Source organism: Brienomyrus brachyistius, chromosome 12 (assembly GCF_023856365.1).
Source record: "Brienomyrus brachyistius isolate T26 chromosome 12, BBRACH_0.4, whole genome shotgun sequence".
NCBI classification, from domain to species: domain Eukaryota; kingdom Metazoa; phylum Chordata; class Actinopteri; order Osteoglossiformes; family Mormyridae; genus Brienomyrus; species Brienomyrus brachyistius.
The window spans coordinates 6,621,312-6,645,017 of NC_064544.1; the positions used below are offsets into that span (position 1 = coordinate 6,621,312).

The window sequence follows — 23,706 nt, forward strand, 5'->3', positions numbered from 1 at the left end:
CTGAACCCCACAGAAAAATTCCTTCATCAAGTACCAATCAGCACGCTGCTTGAGAGTAAAGACCAACCAGAATAGAGCCCCTTCTCTGTGAACCAATAAACAAACATGATCTTTGAAACTGGCCAGCGGATAAAGAGTAGTGCCAAATGCCCCGTTGTGAGCCTGCACACTGGTGTTACAGTACATGTGTGTTAGCTCACTCAGCGCAGCCTCTAGCTGCCACTTTGATTCTCCATCTTTCTTTCCCATCTTTCTTTCTGTGCTCCACGCAATGTAGTTTCATAACGTCGTAGTGTAAATAAGCATGGCTGATGTATGATGCATGTTCTGTGGCAAAAACAGCAACTGCATGTTGAATACTCTGCTATCCTAAACATCATTTGCATTATGTATAGCTTACCTTTATTCTCAGAAAAAATGCAACAACAAAAATAAATCATTACTGTCTCCACGTTTTGGGAAACTAACTGGAATACATGGGGTGTTAAGTCCCAAAACACGAAGGTCCCCCCCCCCGGTTAATTCTGGTTAAGGGGTGTTGACCGGCGACCCCTTCAGGTTACTGAGAGCAGCGTGTATCCGGAAGTGTAAGCGTGACTCCATGGAGTAGTCCTTGTAGTTCAGCCTGTAACGAGGGCAGAGGCTCGTTAGGAAAGCTTGCCGCATTCTCAGCAGCCATCGGAACAAGAGGCTGTCAGATGTTGGCTTTTTGAATATATTAGCATATCATTCAATTATTACAGGAAAACTAGCTTACAGGTCAGAAGCATTAAGTTGTAAATGCATGAGTCACTCGTTAGAAAAGCCCTGTTTTAACAGAAATGTTTGTCTATAATGCTATGATCCATCTGACCAGCAGAGGGCACTTACTTTGCGTTCTCTATGTGGCGTATTGCCTTCGCAACATCTCCTTGCTGTTTATACAGCAGTCCTAGTTCATACAGTGTGTATGGCACCAAGTAATGGTCATATCTTATCCTTTTCTCACTGTGGAAAGATGCAATGCAATATTTCAGACGGATTATTTTTCACGGTCATGAACTGCAGGAAAGCCGGATAGATTCCCACGAGGGAATGGACCTAATTGATCAACTGGGGGGGGGGGGGGGGGGGGGGGTGTCACCTACATTGAAAGGACTTGTGTGAAGCACAGCTCCGCTTGCAGAAGACGGCCCAGATGTTTCAGACAGAGGCCCTTCAACATCTGGACAAGGCACTGGTCATCGGGGTGGTACTCGGAGGGCCCTGTGTGTGAGAGCAAGCCCGTGAGCCCCAGCGATGCGGAAAGGGAGAGTACGTTCAGGAGGAGAAGGCAGTTTGTGGGTGTCTGTCTGCAGGGAGGATGGGGGCTTCCCGTGATTAACACTGCGTCACATTGACCTCGGAGGCCAGAGCCGGGGATGACGTCATGTCCAAGTTAACCATGTTCCAGTACAACAAGTCGGAAAGCCATTTAGCAATACCAGATTTAAGGTATCCCAGTTTAAATGGCCTTCAGTTAGATTTAGCCCAGATTACCTAAAATCTGACATATTAGGAAGCAAGAAATCCTGCTTAATGAAGCGGGTCCCAGTTCCAGCCAGATCCACTGTTAGCCACTGTGATATTTTGGGCAGACACACACCATAGTAGCATGTCCACAGGTAGCGGTTGGACAATACTGTTTGTACCGATTTAATGAGACACAAATAAGACGTAAGTGCTAATAAACAGTATATAACTACAGCATTCACTTGACGAAGGGCAGCCATCTTGGATCCTGAGGTCGGGGAGTCCTCCGACTTTCAGAGTCGGAACTCCGACCTCAGGGGGTGTTCCAGTTAAAATTTCCCACTGGGAAATCAGAAATTCTGATTTCCGAGTTCAGATGGAACGCAGTGTAAATTCTGGGCGTGCTGTACCTGCCTGCCAGGAGTGCCCCCCCGACCCGACACACTCACTGGGGTCATTACTGAGCTGCTCCTCTGCCTTCTCGATCGTGATCAGCAGGCCCTCGGTGGCATCGGCTCTCTTGCCGACGATAGTGAAGCCGTTCCACACATACATCATTTCCTGTCAGGGTGAGATGGCCCCTACGGTCAGGACTAAACTGGTCCCCTCCGCAGCCCTGTCTACTCGCCCTAGTCCGTGGTTTTCCTGGGGTCACACTCCACGTTCCCTATCCCCCAGCAGCGCTCCGCTTCTAAATGCCCCCGGCTGCTGGCTTTAGGGAGCGTGGAGGTGGGAATCCACGACAGCCCTCTGACCCCCGAAACGAGGCTCACCAGCGCCGGCACCACCAGCTTCACGGGTGTGGAGCAGGAATACCGGCGTGACTTCCTCACGGCAAACTTCTCCGTTGGGATGGACTTCCCGGCCAGGCGCTGCTTTAGTCCCTCCACCTGCCTGCAATGACACCAAAGTGCGGTATGGTTCTCTGTCAGCCCAAAAGGCCCTCGGACGACATCCCTGTGCCGGGGACGGTGACGTGCCCTACCAGGGGGTCCGGCCCCACCCTATCTACAGCTCTGTCTGCCTCTGCCAGCCTTCCTATCAAGTCATCCTGGGGCAGGCAGCTCTGCCGGAAAGGATGGTACATTAGCAGAGCTGAGCAGCGGGGTTTGAGGTACGCCTACCTGAAGAGCTCCCCCACGTTCTCGCCTGTGTTCTTCACGTCCTCCTCGGGCATCATGCTGAGGATGGCAGCCTTCTGGTACATGTAGATGGCCTGTCCAGGAAAGAGCACATAATCACAGCCACCGCCATGCAAACTGCGCATTTGTGCACGGCCCCCTGTTGGCCACAAACAGTCGCTACACTGAATATTAAATAAAGGGGTCCCTTATTACCGTAATTTATTTATCTGGAACTTTTATCCAAAGCCATGTACAGTAGAGGGAAGGGATCTGAAATGAGTGGGGCGGCCCACCTTGGACCAGCGGCTCTCCCTCCAGAGCAGATCAGCGTAGCGGTAGGCCTGCAGCCACTCCTGCTGGAAGCAGTGAGCCCACATCAGCTCCCAGTAAACACACGTGGTGAATCTGCTTCCACTCGTGCTGGGAGGCGATGCACTGCTGGAACGTCAGCTGAGCCTGCGTGCGGACACATGGGGGGGTGGGGTGTCAGACCGGCTCTGCCCCTGCCTTGCCCCGCCCCTACTAGGCTCTGCCTCCGTGAGCCCCCACCCCCTCCTCGCCGAGAATCCCTCACCTTCTCAAAGTTCCCCTTCAGCAGCGCAATCCTCGCCGTGTAAAACAAGATAATGGATCCCTTAAAAAAGGAGAAAGATCTTAGCAGCTACCGCTAACAGCTAGCCTGCTTCATCCAGTCATGGTTAACTACGGAAGAACAGGCACATGTAGAAGAAGGTAATGTGGGCGGGGCCAGGCGCCTTCACTGACATTGGGGAACTTCTCCTGGTAGGGTTCCAGAAGGGCCTCTGCTTCCACCAGGTCTCCTTCTCCGGCCCCTGCAGGATGACAGCATGAGGCTCACTTACACACCACAAGGACACTTTATGCTGAATTACTAAAGTTATTCAAGGTTACGAATGCCTTCCACCAGCAGAGGGCACAGCGCCTTTACCCAGGATTAGGGTGACATAGGTGTGGTACAGCAGCAACGTCAGGACACAAAGGATGGAGCGCAAGCTGTGACTGGCAGCTCCCTCCCGCAGCTGGGAAAGGCCGAAGTCCTGGGGGGTGAGGAACAATACAGCACCCCAGTCACATGATGGAGGCAGGCCAGAGACATCACCTCCCGGCGACCCCCGAACCGCAGACACCCAGCCCGCCATCACCTCCCCGGCGACCCCCGAACCACAGACACCCAGCCCGCCATCACCTCCCGGCGACCCCCGAACCACAGACACCCACCCCGCCATCACCTCCCGGCAACCCCCGAACCACAGACACCCACCCCGCCATCACCTCCCGGCGACCCCCGAACCACAGACACCCAGCCCGCCATCACCTCCCGGCTATCGCTGAACCACAGACACCCAGCCCGCCATCACCTCCCGGCTATCGCTGAACCACAGACACCCAGCCCGCCATCACCTCCCGGTGACCCCCGAACCGCAGACACCCAGCCCGCCATCACCTCCCGGCTATCGCTGAACCACAGACACCCAGCCCGCCATCACCTCCCGGCTATCGCTGAACCACAGACACCCAGCCTGCCATCACCTCCCGGCTATCGCTGAACCACAGACACCCAGCCCGCCATCACCTCCCGGCTATCGCTGAACCACAGACACCCAGCCCGCCATCACCTCCCGGTGACCCCCGAACCGCAGACACCCAGCCCGCCATCACCTCCCGGCTATCGCTGAACCACAGACACCCAGCCCGCCATCACCTCCCGGCTATCGCTGAACCACAGACACCCAGCCCGCCATCACCTCCCGGCTATCGCTGAACCACAGACACCCAGCCCGCCATCACCTCCCAGCTATCGCTGAACCACAGAAGTCCACCTGCTACATCATGATGAGGGCTCCATTCTCACCCGGTTTCCTGAAAAGCCAATAAATTCCAGAAGACGCAGGATCCGGGCAGGAAGGAGTGACAGCATCTGGAAGGTTGGAGAAATCATAGCCGTCACACACAAGCCGCAGGACAGGGCCATAACGGACGGGAGCCACACCCCCTGGCATCTCGCATGGCTCTGATTGGTCATTCTCAGCATAAGCTCTGCCTCACCAAATTAAACGAGCCAATCCCCAGCTTCACGCCTCCCTCGAACTGGTGGAAGGCGTCGCTGTTGCTGGCGACATATTGCGTCATGTTCAGCACATGCTGGCACTCCCCTGGGAGGGGAAGTACGAGAGGATTAAGAGAGGAGAAGCTAGGCGATGGAAAAATAAACTGAAATGTATGGTGTGAGCCTGGATTCAGCACAAATGATACGTAAGTAGTTTTAGTGATGGGAAGGGGGGTGCAGTGTCACATGGCGTAAGGTTAGAGCGAAACTCAGCGGTCAGGTTGCTCATGGGGTGACATTCAGGCTCCACGTGCTAATCACTGTATGTCTGCCTGGGGGGTCTGAGAAAACCAGAGGCACAGCAGCAAGCGGTCAGTGGGGGGAGGAGGGGCATGCAAATTTTGAAAGGGGCATCATGGGATTGGAACAAGAGACCGAGAGTATCTGTGCTGCTGTGGTCCAGCCAAATAGCGGCGTACTTGAGAGCGAGCTCATTTCAGAGCGAGCACTGCGGACAGAGAGACAGCGGAGTGACTGACAGGAAGAGACGGCACACTGCAGCATGGTGCAGCAACATGCGCGTCTGCCTGTCACACACAACACATTATACAGGCCGAGTATTAATATATACATACATATCATATCACTGCACACCGCTGTACAGTGCACACTGTACATACAGACTGAAGGTGCATGTCCCTGTCTCATGAATACGCGTGTATTTATACAAACGGCCAATCACGTACATGCAGAATCGGACAGGGTGGCTCAGAATGCTCACTGCTAGCCTGAGCAGCAGAACAGCTGAGGCCTGATCTAACCGTTTGTGAACGTGGTGCGATTGCTGTTGCCAGACAGAGTGGTTTCAGCATCTCAGAAACAGCTTCTGGGATTTTCACACACTATAGTGTCCAAGTATAACACGGAAAGAAAAAACATCCAGTCAATCGACCTCGTTAATGAGAGGTCAGTCCTCCCCTCCTCCTCGCGAAGGACAGGAGGAGTGCAAGAAAAGTCCTGTGTGCAGACAGGCAGGGCGCCATCTCTAACAGTACGACCATGAGCCGGTTCTGAAATGGGAGCTGGATCTGCACACGGCTGCCAGTTGAAATGGCCACCAGGAGACAGGTAGGAGGTTCTGCTCTCTCTCACTTGTAGATCTGGTAACTGGTCCGGACCTTGATCCCACCCTTGATGAAGCTGATCATGTTTTCATCCTGCTCATGGAGGAGAGGTGCTGTTAGAGGGGGCGGCTGGAGAGGTCTGGGGGGGGGCATGGGGGCAATGCGTCCTGGGCTTGCAGGCCAGTACCTGCACGAAGGTCAGCGTGGCTTTCTGCAGCAGGCACTCGGCATAGCAGATCTCAGCGTGCATTTCCTCTGGGGGAGGAAAACGGGGGGAGGGCTGAGACACATGGCCCTGTGGGGGGCCTGGGGCTGTGACCCCAAGCTGATCTCACCCAGAGGAGGGGATGGAAGGAACGGGGGGGTCTGTCAGGGGGTACAGGGGGATGGGGGGGGACAGAGGGGACTGGGGGGGATGAGGGACCCTACCTTCCCTCAGGGAGTCCGCCTGCTTGGAGACCAGGCTGGATATCGACTCCACAACAGTGTTCCGTTTCCGAAACCTGCACAGAAAAGAAAGGAAGGAGAAGGGGGGGTCGTGGGGGATCATTTGACCCAGAGCAGGATCATTAAATCAGCAAAGGGAATCTTAATAGGCAGCAGCATATCACAGATCAGCAGGAGAAGCAGCCACACCTCTGGCAGGTCTGCAGCGCCTCCTTGATGGTGCCCATGGCTGCCTGGATGTCCTTGTGCTCGAATGTCATGGCCGCCTGCATGACCAGGATGCTGCTGTATCCCAGCGCATGGTACATGCTCTCCCTGGCCCTGCAGAGAATCACATGGGACATGGAGCAGCTTAGAACCCAGAGAGTGTCCCGGAGGAACCGGCACCCGCACTGGCCTGTACGCACAGACTGCCATCCACCCCGAGTCGCCGCCCCACACAGACTGCCATCCACCCCGAGTTGCCGCCCCACACAGACTGCCATCCACCCCGAGTCGCCGCCCGCACTGGCCTGTACACACAGACTGCCATCCACCCCGAGTCGCCGCCCCACACAGACTGCTATCCACCCCGAGTCGCCGCCCGCACTGGCCTGTACACACAGACTGCCATCCACCCCGAGTCGCCGCCCACACTGGCCAGTATGCAGACTGCCAACTGCCTCCAGCCCTCTGCTTAACATTCAAGAAGCAGCACTTCACTAAAGAACTATTAATAACAGAAGGTCATGCCAAAAATAAAACATGTGCAATGAAGCTCTGATTGTGCGAAGCAGAGCATCTAGCAAGGTCAAAGGTGACGTGGAGTAACGTGAGGGTGACGTGGGGTGATGCTCTTCGGCTACCCCACTTGCAGACCTCGGGTTTGGTAAAGCAGGCTGCAGAACCCTGCATGGAACTCACCAAGGCTTGAGAAGGTCGAGAGCCTCAGAAAACTTGTTGTTCAGGACGAGGTTCAGTGCAATGGCACATTCTTCCAGAGACGTCTTTAGGTCCATCTTAGACGCCCTGAAATGGAGGGGGAATTATTCCATTAAATGCTACACAGGCAGAGCTTCGATCCAACTCTCAGGTGATGCCTTATAAATATTTAGGGAAAGACCGGCAGCCTGTCGTCCTTGTGAGCTCAGTGGCTCCCCAGGAGCACAGGCCAGACCAGTGACCTTTACACTGATTCACCACGGAAAAATACCCCTCTGTTCCGCTAGGGATGTTAGAAACAGTTCTTCCTCTCATAGCTGGGTGCCTGCGTCCCTCCCCCAGCACTAACCCACAGGGAAACATCCGGGGGCTGGGGGGGGGGTGGTGGTAGCTTGTTTCCTCTGTTTTGCTGTGACACGCAGCGCAAGCTCACTGCAATCTACCAGGCTCGCGATTCCTTTCTAATGCCGCGTATCAGAAACATCGCCCACTCAGTCCCCAGGACGTCACCCATCAGGACACCCCGTTCCTGAGTCCCCCCCCACCCACGGGCGACCGTGATGGAACCACCCCAGAATGCCAGCGCCGCCCTGCTGGGATCAGCCCGCGAAAATTCAGGGCAGAGTGCTGCTGGGGGCCTGCATGAGACCAGACCCCCGAGGCCTCCACCCGCCCACATCAACCCCCTGGACTCACTAACCCTCACCTCCATACTCCCCAAATGTTAGCTTTCCCATCACCCTGTTATACCAGGAGCAGGACACAATTACAGCACAGCAGCAAATTCAGCATCGTATCCAAAGCAGACAGACACCGCAATGCTAACCCCACATGCGTTAATTCCCCCCTTTGCACAAGCCTGCACCCCCTGGAAGACTAAAGAGAGAGAGAACCTACTTACGGAGAGAGGGCACTGCTACACGCATCAGCATGAGTAAATGGCAGCCTTTAGAGATACCAGAGTGATGAGAGAGAGGAGGCAAGAGGAGGGACTGGAAAAAGGGAGCTGAGAGATGGAGGGAGGGAGGGAGAGAGAGAGAGAACAGAAGACGGGGGCAGTGGAGGAGAGTGGAGTGCAGTGAGGAGGAGGGGAGGGCTCAGTGACTGGGACGTCACAGCACACGCGGGCCTCCCGTTAAAAGGATGTGGCTTCAGGAAGCTTCAACAATCGCCATAGAGACCAGCCTGCGGGGGGAGGGGGGGGGCTGTCACTACAACCCTGCTCTCCCCGCCCCCACGCATATGCACACGGCAGGCAATGACGGCTCTGTGGGATGCGGTGCACTCAGGTAGTGACATCATCCTCTCTGCTGTACACCTGCAACTCACGTGTCCATCACATTTTTGGGGCTGGGGGACGGGGGGCTCAGCGGACCGAGAGGAGCCCCCCCCCCCCGTGCCATCACCATGACCTGTACGACCTGTACATCCACTTATCTGTGTCTCTCCACCTGTGACTTAAACCTCTTAAGACCAACGGATCATGGAGGTTACTAACAAAAATACAGCCCCCCCCAATAATACGTACTAACAGAAATACAGCCCCCCCCCAATAATACGTACTAACAGAAATATAGCCCCCCCCCAATAATACGTACTAACAGAAATATAGCCCCCCCCCAATAATACGTACTAACAGAAATATAGCCCCCCCCAATAATACGTACTAACAGAAATATAGCCCCCCCCCCCAATAATACGTACTAACAGAAATACAGCCCCCCCCCAATAATACGTACTAACAGAAATATAGCCCCCCCCAATAATACGTACTAACAGAAATATAGCCCCCCCCCAATAATACGTACTAACAGAAATATAGCCCCCCCAATAATACGTACTAACAGAAATATAGCCCCCCCCAATAATACGTACTAACAGAAATATAGCCCCCCCCAATAATACGTACTAACAGAAATATAGCCCCCCCCAATAATACGTACTAACAGAAATATAGCCCCCCCCAATAATACGTACTAACAGAAATATAGCCCCCCCCAATAATACGTACTAACAGAAATATAGCCCCCCCCCAATAATACGTACTAACAAAAATACAGCCCCCCCCAATAATACGTACTAACAAAAATACAGCCCCCCCAATAATACGTACTAACAGAAATATAGCCCCCCCCAATAATACGTACTAACAGAAATATAGCCCCCCCCAATAATACGTACTAACAGAAATATAGCCCCCCCCAATAATACGTACTAACAGAAATATAGCCCCCCCAATAATACGTACTAACAGAAATATAGCCCCCCCCCCAATAATATGTACTAACAGAAATATAGCCCCCCCAATAATACGTACTAACAGAAATATAGCCCCCCCAAATAATACGTACTAACAGAAATATAGCCCCCCCCAAATAATACGTACTAACAGAAATATAGCCCCCCCCAATAATACGTACTAACAGAAATATAGCCCCCCCCAATAATACGTACTAACAGAAATATAGCCCCCCCAATAATACGTACTAACAGAAATATAGCCCCCCCCCCAATAATATGTACTAACAGAAATATAGCCCCCCCAAATAATACGTACTAACAGAAATATAGCCCCCCCCAATAATACGTACTAACAGAAATATAGCCCCCCCAATAATACGTACTAACAGAAATATAGCCCCCCCCAATAATACGTACTAACAGAAATATAGCCCCCCCCAATAATATGTACTAACAGAAATATAGCCCCCCCAATAATACGTACTAACAGAAATACAGCCCCCCTCCAATAATACGTACTAACAGAAATACAGCCCCCCCCCCCAATAATATGTACTAACAGAAATATAGCCCCCCCCCAATAATACGTACTAACAGAAATACAGCCCCCCCCCCCAATAATATGTACTAACAGAAATATAGCCCGCTCGGTAATACAGGCCCCCACCACCCCCCAGTAATGCTTTGATGTACTTATGCACTGAAATATGAATTAAGAGTGTGAAATTTTATCTCATATATTTTTATTTTCATGATTTTTTTCCATTTTCCCATTTTATTAAAAGCATTTTATAAAGTGGAACAGGATAGTTTGGCAAATCTGGGACTGTCGTATAAGATCAATGAAATGATCCGAGAGACAAGTGGTGTAGCAAGTGATTCCACAAAACTTCAGTTTGATACTTCAGTTGAGCATAATGGGATTACTGGTATTATTGACGATGTTATTGATGATGTTATTGACATTATTGATGGTGTTATTGATGATATTATTGATGATGTTATTGACATTATTGATGGTGTTCTTTAATGTGTTTATTTTCGTACTTTTTATATATATACAGTGCTTCACACTGTTTTTCTGAAACCGGCATAATTCGTTCTAATTCCCATTTTTATTCAATGCAATTAGATTAGCATAAAAATAATCATTAATGAGGGCTTATTTCATTTCCTGTTTCACCGTAATGTCGACTAATGTCAACAATTTGCAGTTGTTGACTTTCATGAATTACTTTCCTGGATTAGGCCTATATTTGTATTTCAGACCAATTGGATTTCAATGCATTTTTATTCATGAAATTATTTCAAATACCCCCAATAGTTTGTGCAAAATCTCTAAACACAGCAGCTGATATCAGAGGCATCAGAACATCGGGCTGATTTTTTAATGAAAAGCGAAGTATTACCCCCTATAAATGTATACACACACACACACACACACTTTTGGTCCCCACAATGTAAGGAATACCTGGACACGGACACACACACACACACAAAATTAAAATTACTGAATAAAACATAATACATCGGGGCCCAATATCATGTTCTTTCACAGGGGCCAAAATCTTTAGCAGCTCCCCCATCCCAGATTTTGAAGTCAATTGTCCTGGATTACAAAATGCAAACATAAAAAATTATTTTGGAACAAGGAACACTAAAAGTGGTGGCATGATATCTAGGGAGTGATATTCACACGTTTTTCTTTTTAAATAGGAAGGAAACGCTTTTAGCTTTTCAAAAGGGTCTCATGTGTTGATCTACAGTGGTGGTGTGATGTTGTAATAAATCACAGAAGTCAAAAAAGCAAGAAGTGTCCGAGAAGAGCCTAATTCACAGGCTGTAGCGTTTGCACGGATGCCTGAAGAGTAAACGCACGGGAGCTATTAAACCACCAGAGTAGGGAAAACCACCCTAAGTGTTGGCTATTTATATTTATTAAATTAAAGCAAGTATGGAGAGATTTTTAACATCTTTTGTCCATAACGCTGCTAAATTCACTCATTATTGAAGCCATAAAGTTGTCTGTCTGACACATTAGAATCTCCATTGAATAAGTTTGTGGAAATGTTTAGGCTAAAATCTGGGCTTATTCTACGTTGACTGACGGTGCCAGTGTGTGCCTGTGTGCGTTGGACTTGTTGGGACCAGTGTCGCTATCATATACTAAAATGAATAAAATTTAACACCATATTTACAAAAAAAAAGTGCTGGACTTTAATCTGTAAAAAATCCCGCCAAGCCACCTCGTTTACCCACAATATCTCCTCCTTTAACAGACGCTGTGGCTACTGGTCTGTCCCTTTCTTTACCGCCACTTCAGTGCTTATTTCTTGTGTTGCATGTGGCGTGAGGATACGCCGAATTTATACAGATTACTAACTTTGGGGAATTACTTTGGGGAATACGCAACTCATTAATATTTTAGGCGTACTACTAATCTGCTTATCGAACTGTGGCCGAAAATAATGTTTGTGTATCGCTGAAAAGCGTACATTAGCTAGCAATTTGTTGCTGTCAAAATAAACTTAAAATAAGCAGTCAAGTTCATTTTCCGGAGGATAATTAGTTGTTTGGATTAATCGACCAATCGATAAAATAGTCGGTAGATTAAGCAATAGAAAAATAGTCATTAGTGACACCTGTAATGCAGCTTTTATTTAGACCATATCAAACCAATGTATTATGCGCTGTGATTCTAAGCTAACTTATTGGGGAATATTATCGCATTTAATAAGGATTTAATAAGGATTCATCCATGATACAGGGAGAGGATCCAGCCTGCATGACACCCCAGGGACTGGATAAGAGTGTCTCAGGGAAACGTCACCACTCAAAATGAAAATTACATCACAAATACTGCAGCCACAGTGGCACGTGCACAGGAAGCATAAAACCTTAAGGGGGCGATACACACATTTCTGAGCAAATGCTGCCAGGCAACTTTGAACCAGGTCAGACAAATGCAACTCATCTAAATCTGGATGATCATGAAAAGTTGTCCACTGCTGAATAAAGTTTGGCCATAACACACTCACAGCAAAACAGCAGGGGGCGCCAGGCTTACAGTGGAGGCATCTGCAGATGCGCAGTGCCACACGGCACGCGGAGTAGAAACTCCCTGGACAGGAGCCCCATGTCATTATCCGGGGACTGTGCTAATTTTATCCTGGATGAATCAGTCATGCGAGAGGGCAGGCGACAGAGGCTGCAGGGGCGACGTGTACTTACACAGGAATCCTGTCGAAGGCATCTTCAAATTGATCCTGAAAAGCAGAAAAAACAGCCATGAGACCGTGAGGAAAAGAGAGAGATGTGCCGCGAAAGCCGCGGGGCACCGGCATCTGGTGCCGCACTGGCAACGTCGCACGGCTGGCACAGGAGCGGAAATGCACACTTGGATTTCTTACGTAGCTGGACGACTTGTTGGATTTAAGGCAGTCCAGGCTAAATGTGGCTAAATGAAGATGAAGGCCATTTAAGCTGGGGTACCTTATATCTGGTATTTCTAAATAACATGTGACCCCGCCCCTGGCCCACAACCCTGCCCCTGACATGTGACCCCGCCCCTGGCACACAACCCTGCCCCTGACATGTGACCCCGCCCCTGGCACACAACCCTGCCCCTGACATGTGACCCCGCCCCTGGCCCACAACCCTGCCCCTGACATGTGACCCCGCCCCTGGCACACAACCCTGCCCCTGACATGTGACCCCGCCCCTGGCACACAACCCTGCCCCTGACATGTGACCCCGCCCCTGGCCCACAACCCTGCCCCTGACATGTGACCCCGCCCCTGGCACACAACCCTGCCCCTGACATGTGACCCCGCCCCTGGCACACAACCCTGCCCCTGACATGTGACCCCCGCCCCTGGCCCACAACCCTGCCCCTGACATGTGACCCCGCCCCTGGCACACAACCCTGCCCCTGACATGTGACCCCGCCCCTGGCACACAACCCTGCCCCTGACATGTGACCCCGCCCCTGGCCCACAACCCTGCCCCTGACATGTGACCCCGCCCCTGGCACACAACCCTGCCCCTGACATGTGACCCCGCCCCTGGCCCCACCCCTGCACCAATCCCTTAAACTAGATCACTCAGACCAAGCGACCTAATGGTAGGGAGAGATTCAAATGTGTGTGGTAGGCCAGGGGTTTCACTGCATTTGTGGAAGGTCTACGGGTTCCCCCCTTAAACAGGTTTTACCGGTCATGAACTTTTTGCATAATGTAGGCTGGGCCATGGTCCGCAAACGGTTGGGAACCCGTCTCAAAGGCCACTGCCCCCACCAGCACTTGAGCCCCAGCCACACATGAAAGCAATGCCACCCCCAGGCCGACAGCCATGCCTGGGGCACCTTTAAACACCCCCGACCACAGGAAAAACGGGGGTCTGTGATGAGGACACAAGAAGGTGTGTAAGCCTGTAATTCACACAACCAAGCAAACAGAAAACACTGCTAGCTATTATTCTCTTCTTCTGTTAAGCCACACACCTGGACTGAGTGTGTGCGTCACCACGCCGATAGAGACATATCACAGGCAGCGAGAGGCAGACACCACCCTGCCCCCCCCCCCCGCCCAGGTGGATGGTTCATCCCAGGAATTTCTGCCAGTGTTACTTGGAGAGAAACGTGAGGAATCACAGGAACTGACAGCCAAGCAGCCACTTGCAGGAGCTCAGCTGGGGGTGAGAAGCAAGCGAGGGGGGAGGAGGTGACAGATCCCGGAGGGCCCACAGACCCCCTGTATCGGCACCCACACCCTCGACATCAGCAAGGCCCGACAAGCGGGCACACACACTCACACACACACACACACACACACGCACACTCACACATGTAGGGTATACCTATGCTTATGGGGCCCGCTCATTCACTTCTATGTGAAAAATGCTAACGCTAACTATGACAACCTTAACCCCCACCCTGCCCTAACCATAACCATAAGTAACCAAGCAGGAAACCGCTCCCCATAAGGGAAAAAAAACAGATATTTATCACGTTATGCGGACATTGTGTCCACATTAAGAATAGGTATACCCGCTCATACACACACACACATTCACACACACGCTCATACACACACACACATTCACACACATGCACAGACTCACGTGCACGCACACACACACCATACACACACGTACACGCATGCACTCACACACACACCCCGCTTTGGTAACATCGATGTGTATCCTTATCCACATTCAGCAGCTTTAATCCGCAAAATAACTATGACAGCCTCCAAAAAGGCAGCTGTGCAGCCACACCTGCGCCTGTGCCGGTCCTCAGCAGACACACCTGCACATGTGCCGGTCCTCAGCAGACACACCTGCACATGTGCCGGTCCTCAGCAGACACACCTGCACATGTGCCGGTCCTCAGCAGACACACCTATGCTCTCATGACCAAGGGAAAGCAACAGAGTCCTCGAACCCCTGCAGGCAAACATCAGTTTTCTCTGTAGAGACAGGCAGTCATCTTCAAGGGGGGGGGGGCACGTTTAACTGCAAGCCAAAGGAACCAAAGCAAAGTGGGCGTAACTTGAGGCCAATCACCGTCCTGGGTTTCCTTAATAAAACCCTGTATTTCCTGGAGTTTCTGCAGGAAATTAGCTAAATACATACGATTAGTGTGAGCTGCACAAGGGCATGTGGTCAGCCTCATCTGCAGTGCGCACAGTGTAGCAAAGCTTCTCAAACTGCTCCGGTCCTCCATTCACGGGTCCCCAGACACTGGACCTCCCCCCCTTCCCCCCCACAGGTGCCCAAACCCCTGCCTACCCCCTTCTGCAGGTCCCCAAACCCCCAAATACCCGTACATTGTGGACCTAAGTGAACCAGACTGCTTCTTGGTTCCTCAGAACAGGCTCTTTGCTGGCTGGGATCCTGCAGGCGTTTGCCGAGGCTCCTGTCCTGGTCTTTCCTGGCCCCAACTGGGTCACTATGGGATTTCCCGATAACAACACCAACACAATTGTGCTGGAGGATCTACCAAATGGGGCCGTTTCCGAGAGAGTTCCTCCCATCGCCCACATGCCTCCGACTGGGAACACTTTAAATGTGTGCGGCATTATGCTAAGTGAATCAGGCGCTTAGCAAGCCGCTGCCTGCGGACCTTTGCTTCAGCATGACTTGCAGCGTGATGATTCAGAGCAAAATGCACCAGCAGAGCCTGAATAAACAGGAAATGAAGCCGCAAGTCAGTAGCGTCGGAAAGGGGCTGTAGGGACAGACACGCAAAGTGTAAGTGGGACATCGTGGGGAATCGTTAGTCCGATTCGGGTCTCGGAGTGGTTTAACGGCTCGGCACATGTGTGCGGTGAAACCGAGCCATCAGGAGAGAGCTGCTTAAAAGGACATTAACTGAAAACCACTTCCTTAACAAGCTCACGAAGAGGACAGCAAAAGCAAGAGCCTGTAACGGGACGCCTGAGAGCGTGAAACGCGAGGCGCTGACACCGGAGTCAGAGACACAAACACAGCCCGCGATGGCACTGCAGATAAGGGTGACCATTGCGGGATCACAGTAACACCCACGTCAGTAACTGTGATAACCAACAGCACCTGGCGATTTATAAGGCTGTGACCTTATCGTGTTGCTTACCATACAAAACGGGGGTGTGATAAACCGCAGTTTCAGTCATGGTGAATGAAAGTGACACGCCACACAGCCCAGGATCCTACAGAGTGACAGAGGGGCCTGGGGTGGTACACTGGGGGTCCCCCTACCCCACAGCCCGGGGACGGTACAGGGTGACAGCAGGGGTCCCCTTTCCCCACAAACAAACAGTGTGTCCCCCGCCTGGCCAGCTGATGGACTGCGTTCAGGGTAACACCGAGCCCATGCGCCTGCTGTCTCCCCAAGAAAACGCGAAACAGTAGCAGGCGATCTGCCAGCATGCAGCCGGTCGGCGGGCAACACCGCCTTCACGTTACTCTCGCTGGAAAAAGGGGGACGCGCCGCGGAGCCGCGCACCGAGCCCTGGACGCGTACATACAACACACACCGGTAAACACACGCCTGCTGCTAAATAATGGCTGTCGCCGGCTTCCCTCAAGTACGGCAAATAACAACGAGAAAAAACAGCAAAGAATAACGACCCGGCGGAACCAGCAGCAGCGGACGCGGCGACGTGCTGCGATCAATCAGACGCACATCAGCAGCATCAGTCGGCACGGCAAGTCGGGCTCCGCAAAGCCGTCACTCCTAATTAAAACGTTGATTTCGCTTCCAAAACGCAGCCTACCTCATCGTCCAGACTGCCGGCTCCGTTCCCGACGTGAGCCATGTTGATCCCTGAGAGCAGCTCGTACGGAAGTAAGACAAGCACACTGGACTGGGAGCGTGCGGACAGCGGCAACTGAGCGCCACTCCGTGGGTGTGTGCGGAGACCCGGGCTGCTCCGCGTCTCCCCGAGTCCTGCGGCTGCTTTCCGCCGGATTCAGTCACTGGGCTACATCAGCGGCCGGCACACGTATGCAGAAACACACCCCTGCCGTGACAGCTCACGTGCACACGCGTACCCATGCCTGTATGTATTATAATTGTAGTAACATGAGTGCGCTGGCGGCTTTGTGTCACTGTCAATCCTCCAGGCGAACCTCGATATCGGTGTTGGCAGCTGTTTTAGTAAACAGCGCCTTTTTCCTTAAAGGCTGTGCCGAAGGGCAACCAGGCGAGCCGAGAACCCCCGAGGGAAGTCGAAAGTTGCCGAACCGTGCCCCCCCCGGCGTAAGCGCGGCCGCGCATGGTGATTCACTGCAAAGTCACCTTCGCTCCTCTGCGTGATCGCGGCCAGGTCTCACATTACAAAGTATCCAAGGGCATAGACCCGCCATGCACTTCATACGGGGTAAATATTAACACATCCCAGCCCACGATCAAGCTATTCCCGTAATTCGAAATTTAAATTCAGTATGTCAGAGGTACAACTGGACAAATGCAACAAAACACAACAAATGGAATGTAAACGCATACCAACAATTGCGCGCTATATAGTTATTGTTAAATATAGTTATTGTCGCCCTGCAACTAAGTGCAGTTTCCCATATTTGCCAGCACAGATCTTACACGAAAGGACACGTACCACGTTACCATGTTTTTAAACAATATTCAGAAATTCGAGCAGATCGACGACGAGCCAAACCGGCGCCACTGAGAGGGACAACTGACCCTATGACGCACTGGCGGTTATCCGCTGTGCAAAAGTACCCCGTCTCTGAGAAAAAGCTCAAACCACATGAAATATAATCTTTAATTAGCTTTCAACGATCATGCGAAGTGCCCACGTTTTCAGAATACGGTATAAAGTTGCGATAAACAAATTATCTGCCCGATTGCTTAACAGCAGGCTGTACACCATGTAATATTTGTTTTCCCTTTCCGACAGTATGTTTTATTGTCTTTCCTTCCACACAATAACACCATCATCGTGCTTCTCGGCACCCTGGGCTCCGTCGGGTTGCTCTTTAAAGCGGATGCGTGCTTTAGCTGAACACGTGACGCAGGTTTCTGTGTCTGGTAGTTGACTGTTCTTACAAACGCTAGCGGCCAGAGGGTCCGCTAAGAAGGCTGCGTCCATGGGTTCGGTAGCAAGTCCTGCCTCCGTCAAACTCAGCATGACAATAAATTCTATCTCAGAATGATTTTTAAAATGATAGAAAACACAGCCCTGTTTCATGGTGTGGTCTCTACCCATATTCCTCAAGGAAGCACAACTGACATCTTTGAAGGCGGATGACCACCAGCAACATCTTAATCAGGAGCTAATGGATAATAATATTTCAACATAACCCAAGACAATAGAAGTACCACATTTATACAGAAACTGCTACTTCATTCAGGCAAAAACTGATTTTAAAAACATACAGTGAACTTCTTAAAACTGGGGACACTTTGTGACAAAATTTGAAAACTACTCTGACACTCGGGCGTTTCCAGCTATCAGAAAGGTGAGGGCTTAAGTCCAGTTTGCCTGGGGCTCGAATTCTTTGTTTTTGCAGGAAGACTAAAATACACGGGGCTTCTCTACACGTGGACACCATCCACGATACACATGCAGAAAACCTAGTTCCTCTCATCTAAAAGTCTAATCAGGCAGTGCGTTGTTTCCAGTCACAGTGAACAGAGGTCCAGTGTCACCACTAGACTGGTCTGAACACTCCAGGTCTTTTCTGCGGGGGGTTTATATTACAAAGAGTACGGTATTGCTGTTACTGGGTAACTGTGAGGCATTAGCCTATTACATGTGGGCTCAGTGGCCCAGGGCTACAAGGTGCATCATGGCCAGCTGCAAAGGGCAGCGTGACTGGCTGTCTGCAAGCCTGGCGGCGGAGCTCAGCAGCTGAGGCGTGTTTCTGACGTGACGCAGCAGAACGGCAGTGTGATACTTCCTGCGTCCCCAGGGCGCCAGCGATGGTCACGCACGGGAGGCCCCCCCCGGAAGCTGCTCGCGCCGTGCCTGCGGCCGTCTCCAGGGGCCGTCTCCAGGGGCCTGTCCCCGCTTCGGTCCTCGGGACGCCTGCCGCTTCACCACACGCGGGTCCACATTAACGGCGGTGTGTCCCGGAGCCAAACACACACGGCCGAAGCTTACAGGTCACTCGTGTGTCCCTGTGGCCGGCCTGCATTCCTCTGATGAGCAGAGCTGTACAAGGAAGCTTCCGGACTGCAGACGTCATAAACATGCTTCATCCACATTATACTTCCAGCAAACTCTGACCAATACAGTATCAGTCTAGACACAGCCGCTGCTTGATGTCTCCATTTCCATGTTACTCACACTATAGTAAGAGGCCTCAAGGTAATGACGTCATAGATATTCAGTATTGTAATGAGTAACCCTTCAATCCAGCTCATCCCAGACCAGCTCTGTAGCCTTTAGTTTGGGCGAGTGTGGGGGCCGGTCAGCTGCACTCCATCTCTGTGCTGAGTCACAAGATAATAAAGTACTTACATAACCTCCAAGTGGCCCTTATCTGCTTCAAATGATTTTCAGTAGGTGTGTCCGGACTCTTGACTCAAACTGTACACTTCAATTTAACCTAGCAAAAAAAAAAAATCAAATGGTCATATCTTCTGACTTCATAAAAAGAAATTTCAAATAATGTAAAAACGCCAAAGGCATATTAAGCAATCAGGAATCATGGCCAGGACCAACAGACCAAATGACAGAGAGGTTTGCCCTCTCTACGTCTCCACACCCCCTTTTCCTTGCCCATTGACGTACTGATCTGCTGCACCCCAACCTCCAGAGCAGGAGAAAATATATTTAGTCAATTTATTTACATTAAAACATTTGAGTAGCACAGGCTGCCTGGCTGATAACCAGTTTTCAGAAGAAAAACAGTGAAATAGTAAAACTAGTGTAATTCACTGAAATGTAACAAGAGGAATTTCTCCTGATTTTATTATAACCATTCTGGATCCACCCCCTGATGAAATGGAGCCCTGTGTTTGCTTGTCTTGCCTATAGGGGGCAGCCCTGGGCATCCTGCACGAGCCCTGGCTCTGGACAGAATCCAGAGAAAGATGCTTTTAAATTTGCTGCACAGCATGACAGCCTTGTCTGTGATATCCCGGCATAAGGGAACCACAGCACTGCAGCTATGAGGTCACCATGGCGATGCAGAGATCACCATGGCGATAGAGAGGCCACCATAGTGCTAAACTGCTCACCATAGTGCTACACTGGTCACCACAGAGCAACAGAGGTCACCATGGTACTACAGAGGTCATCACACTTCCACAGTGCTGACCAAGGTACAACATGGTCACCAGAGAGGTCTCCACGCTCTTACAGTGGTCACCAGAGAGGACTCCATGCTGTTACAGTGGTCACCAGAGAGGACTCCACGCTGTTACAGTGATCACCAGAGAGAACTCCACGCTGTTGCAATGGTCACCAGAGAGGTCTCCACGCTGTTACAGTGATCACCAGTGAGGTCTCCACACTGCTGCAGTGGTCACCAGAGAGGTCTCCATGCTGTTACAGTGGTCACCAGAGAGGACTCCACGCTGTTAAAGTGATCACCAGAGACGACTCCACACTGCTACAGTGGTGTCCACCGTGCTAATGCAATTACTATGGTACTACATGCGCCGTTTACCTTGCACTGATATCTGGAGGTCTGTTTACATACAATTATGATAATCAACAAGCACAATGAGTAGCTGAGTGAAGAGATATCAACATATGCAGAACTCATCACTGAAGGAACACAAAGACATATTCAGTGTTCCAATTTGTGTGAAGAATTGGCCCAAACACTCGGCAATGAAGGATATTCATTCAGACCAAGAAAACAACACCTGCTCTCTGCTGGCCTAGTGGAATATCTTTGCTGTACACATGTGCTAACCATGACCGCATACCACATGCACAAATGTTCAGGCTCTTGGGGCTATCAGTCTTTAGTGAGATGGTAAACGCAGCCTCGTGTTGGTTGACGGCTCTGCATATTTGAGATGGTTGCAGAGCACATTCAGCCAAGCTGTCAGCAGCATTGACACCATCTGCGTGTGATGGCAGTGAAAAGAATAGCCACATGCATCACTGAGACATGGAAGCAGCCCCTCGCTACCCGCACGCGCTCTCTGTGCATCACCTCTGCAGACAAGTCCTTTCCATCCATACACCCCCAGGCTTCCTATGACGCCAACACTCACCCCTCTTCCACCTTCCCTCTGACGTCTCTGCCTTCCTCTCCTCCGCCATCCTCCTGACGTCTCTGCCTTCCTCTCCTCCGCCATCCTCCTGACGTCTCTGCCTTCCTCTCCTCGCCTCCGCCATCCTCCTGACGTCTCTGCCTTCCTCTCCTCGCCTCCGCCTTCCCTCTGACGTCTCTGCCTTCTTCTCCTCCACCATCCTCCTGACGTCTCTGCCTTCCTCTCCTCGCCTCCGCCATCCTCCTGACGTCTCTGCCTTCCTCTCCTCGCCTCCGCCTTCCCTCTGACGTCTCTGCCTTCCTCTCCTCCGCCATCCTCCTGACGTCTCTGCCTTCCTCTCCTCGCCTCCGCCATCCTCCTGACGTCTCTGCCTTCCTCTCCTCCGCCATCCTCCTGACGTCTCTGCCTTCCTCTCCTCGCCTCCGCCTTCCCTCTGACGTCTCTGCCTTCCTCTCCTCCGCCATCCTCCTGACGTCTCTGCCTTCCTCTCCTCGCCTCCGCCTTCCCTCTGACGTCTCTGCCTTCCTCTCCTCCGCCATCCTCCTGACGTCTCTGCCTTCCTCTCCTCCCCTCCGCCTTCCCTCTGACGTCTCTGCCTTCCTCTCCTCCACCATCCTCCTGATGTCTCCACCTTCCCCCACCATCTCTGCCTTCTTCCTAACCTCCACCTTCCCCCACCATCTCTGCCTTCTGCCTCCCCCCACCTCCACCTTCACCCTGCTCAGACACACACTTCCTCTACCTGTCGGCCTCTTCCCAAAGACCTCAGGGAACTGGCAGCCAGGTGCGTGTCGTCCTCTGCAGGCGACAGCATTGTTTGTTCCCGCCACTTGCACACTGTGACATTCCAGAAAAACTCCAGCAGGCTAAAAAACATGGTTGCGGCAAACAGCAGTACAACCTAAAGGAATTCTGTGCCGAAGATTGCAACCCCGTGCTTGTCTTTTCTAAGACGAGGTTCTCTCTACGCTACCTCTGAAATATAACAAGCCGTGTGTCCTGGTGACCATTAGCCTGGTCCATGAAATACAGGCACGCGTTAGGGTGCATGTCCCCCCCAGTGCTCTGTGATAATACACCCCCCCCCCATTGGACCTCCCACCTCTGCCTCTGACAGCTGCTGCTACGTGGCTGAACCAGAAGCGAGGGGATCAGACAGTGTCCTGCAGCTCCGTGAGGGACAGAGACCATCGGGAAGAAGCTCAGATCTGGTACTGACGAGCCAGGTGGGGTTGGGGGGGGGGGGGACATAATCAAACTCTGTATAGAGCTGTATTGGCCTGTTTCACTCTTCCACTTTGTCTAGGACCTAATGCATCCATTCACCCATGCATCTCCTCCAGTGTACAGACATGGAGATCAGTAAGCAGAAAACACGGAACTAGAAATGATGGCTTTCTCAGCATCAGCTACGCACAGCCATTACCCAGAGGGACAACATAACCCACAGATAAATCTCTGTGTTTCTGCTTCAGAGTGATGATACTCAGGACCCTGAATCTTTGACTCACTACTTTCAATAATAATAATAATAATCACACTTTATTGATCCCCGAGGGGGAATCACCTTCCCCATCTTGCTCTCCATGACGCACATGTAGGATGGCGAGCTTGGCAGAGAAGGGCAGCCGCCCGCAGCGGCGCCCAGGGAGCTGGGGGTTAACAGCCTCACTCACTATGCAGCTATTATGCCAAGGCTCAGCCAACTGACCCCCCCCCCCCCCGTGACTTTACTCACTCATATCCTTTGACACAAAATAATATAACCTGTGTGTTCCCCCGAAGGTATAAGAACCCTGTGAATTAATGGCTCTCTCTCGCGTACATTATTCAGCTACTCAGAGGGAAAGCGAACACTGGCCAGTTCCGCTGCTCCCATCCTGCCTTCGGTCTAGCCGGCATCACCACCATCTGAGGCCTCTGCAGCCTCAAACTCTGCTCTCCTCATCTGAACAGCACGACAGAAGCAAGCATTAATAAATCATGGTCTTAAAAAAAGAGCACATTGCTTATTAGGTGACTGACAGCATCACTTGAGTGGCTGCAAACAAAGTCACTTCCACAGACCAAACGGCACTGCTGACAGATTCAGTATCATCTCACTGCACATCTGTTCATCCCAGCTGCGGGATTTTTTCCAGTGAGCCTCAGGCTTTTGTGAAGCTCTTCCGGTTGTTTGCCTTTCCATATTCATCTTTGTTTTCAAGGCAGGGAAATAAGTTTTGCTCCTAAGAATGCCCTGGAACAAAATAGTCATATCACCAAAACAGCCCATAATGTGGGCTTAACACGAAGTACGCAGGATCTGTCCAGGAAACATTGACAAAGCCTCTGCATCCACCTGGTCATTCCCTTAGCAAATAAAACCATGTTTTCCTTCCAGCTCTCACTTTCGACATGCTGGATTCACATGGCCTAAAAGCTCCACCGGATATCACCGACTTAAAACTGACGGCTCGTCGGCATCAAAGAAGAAAATGGAAAATTAAGGGTGGTGATGTGATGCGATGTGATGTGATGGCAAAACCAGGATCACTGTCAGGCTGCAACCGGGATGGATCAGCATCTGCATTAGAAATGACCACCTACCATATCGAATGCTATCGTAATGCC

General features: G+C 51.4%; 2 protein-coding genes across 2 annotated transcripts; both read right to left on the reverse strand.

Moving 5' to 3' along the window:
* Positions 1-237: 237 nt before the first annotated feature.
* LOC125704644 (tetratricopeptide repeat protein 39B) lies at positions 238-17,569 on the reverse strand. Its single transcript, XM_048970520.1, is given in 20 exon segments — positions 238-625; positions 871-987; positions 1,128-1,245; positions 1,941-2,052; positions 2,265-2,385; positions 2,616-2,707; positions 2,909-3,004; positions 3,006-3,071; positions 3,190-3,249; positions 3,381-3,448; positions 3,565-3,673; positions 4,489-4,554; positions 4,683-4,787; positions 5,835-5,900; positions 5,995-6,062; positions 6,237-6,310; positions 6,444-6,575; positions 7,158-7,262; positions 12,648-12,682; positions 16,673-17,569. Coding segments are annotated over 20 exon segments (1,749 nt in total). The 5' UTR covers positions 16,715-17,569; the 3' UTR covers positions 238-528.
* A 1,833-nt stretch (positions 17,570-19,402) lies between these two features.
* LOC125705268 (uncharacterized) lies at positions 19,403-21,430 on the reverse strand. The gene is made up of 2 exons (XM_048971725.1): positions 21,094-21,430; positions 19,403-19,469 (listed from the first exon to the last, which is right to left on the reverse strand). Exons 1-2 carry the CDS (start codon positions 21,405-21,407, stop codon positions 19,460-19,462), a joined length of 324 nt encoding a protein of 107 aa, XP_048827682.1. The 5' UTR covers positions 21,408-21,430; the 3' UTR covers positions 19,403-19,459.
* Between the last annotated feature and the right edge of the window lie 2,276 nt (positions 21,431-23,706).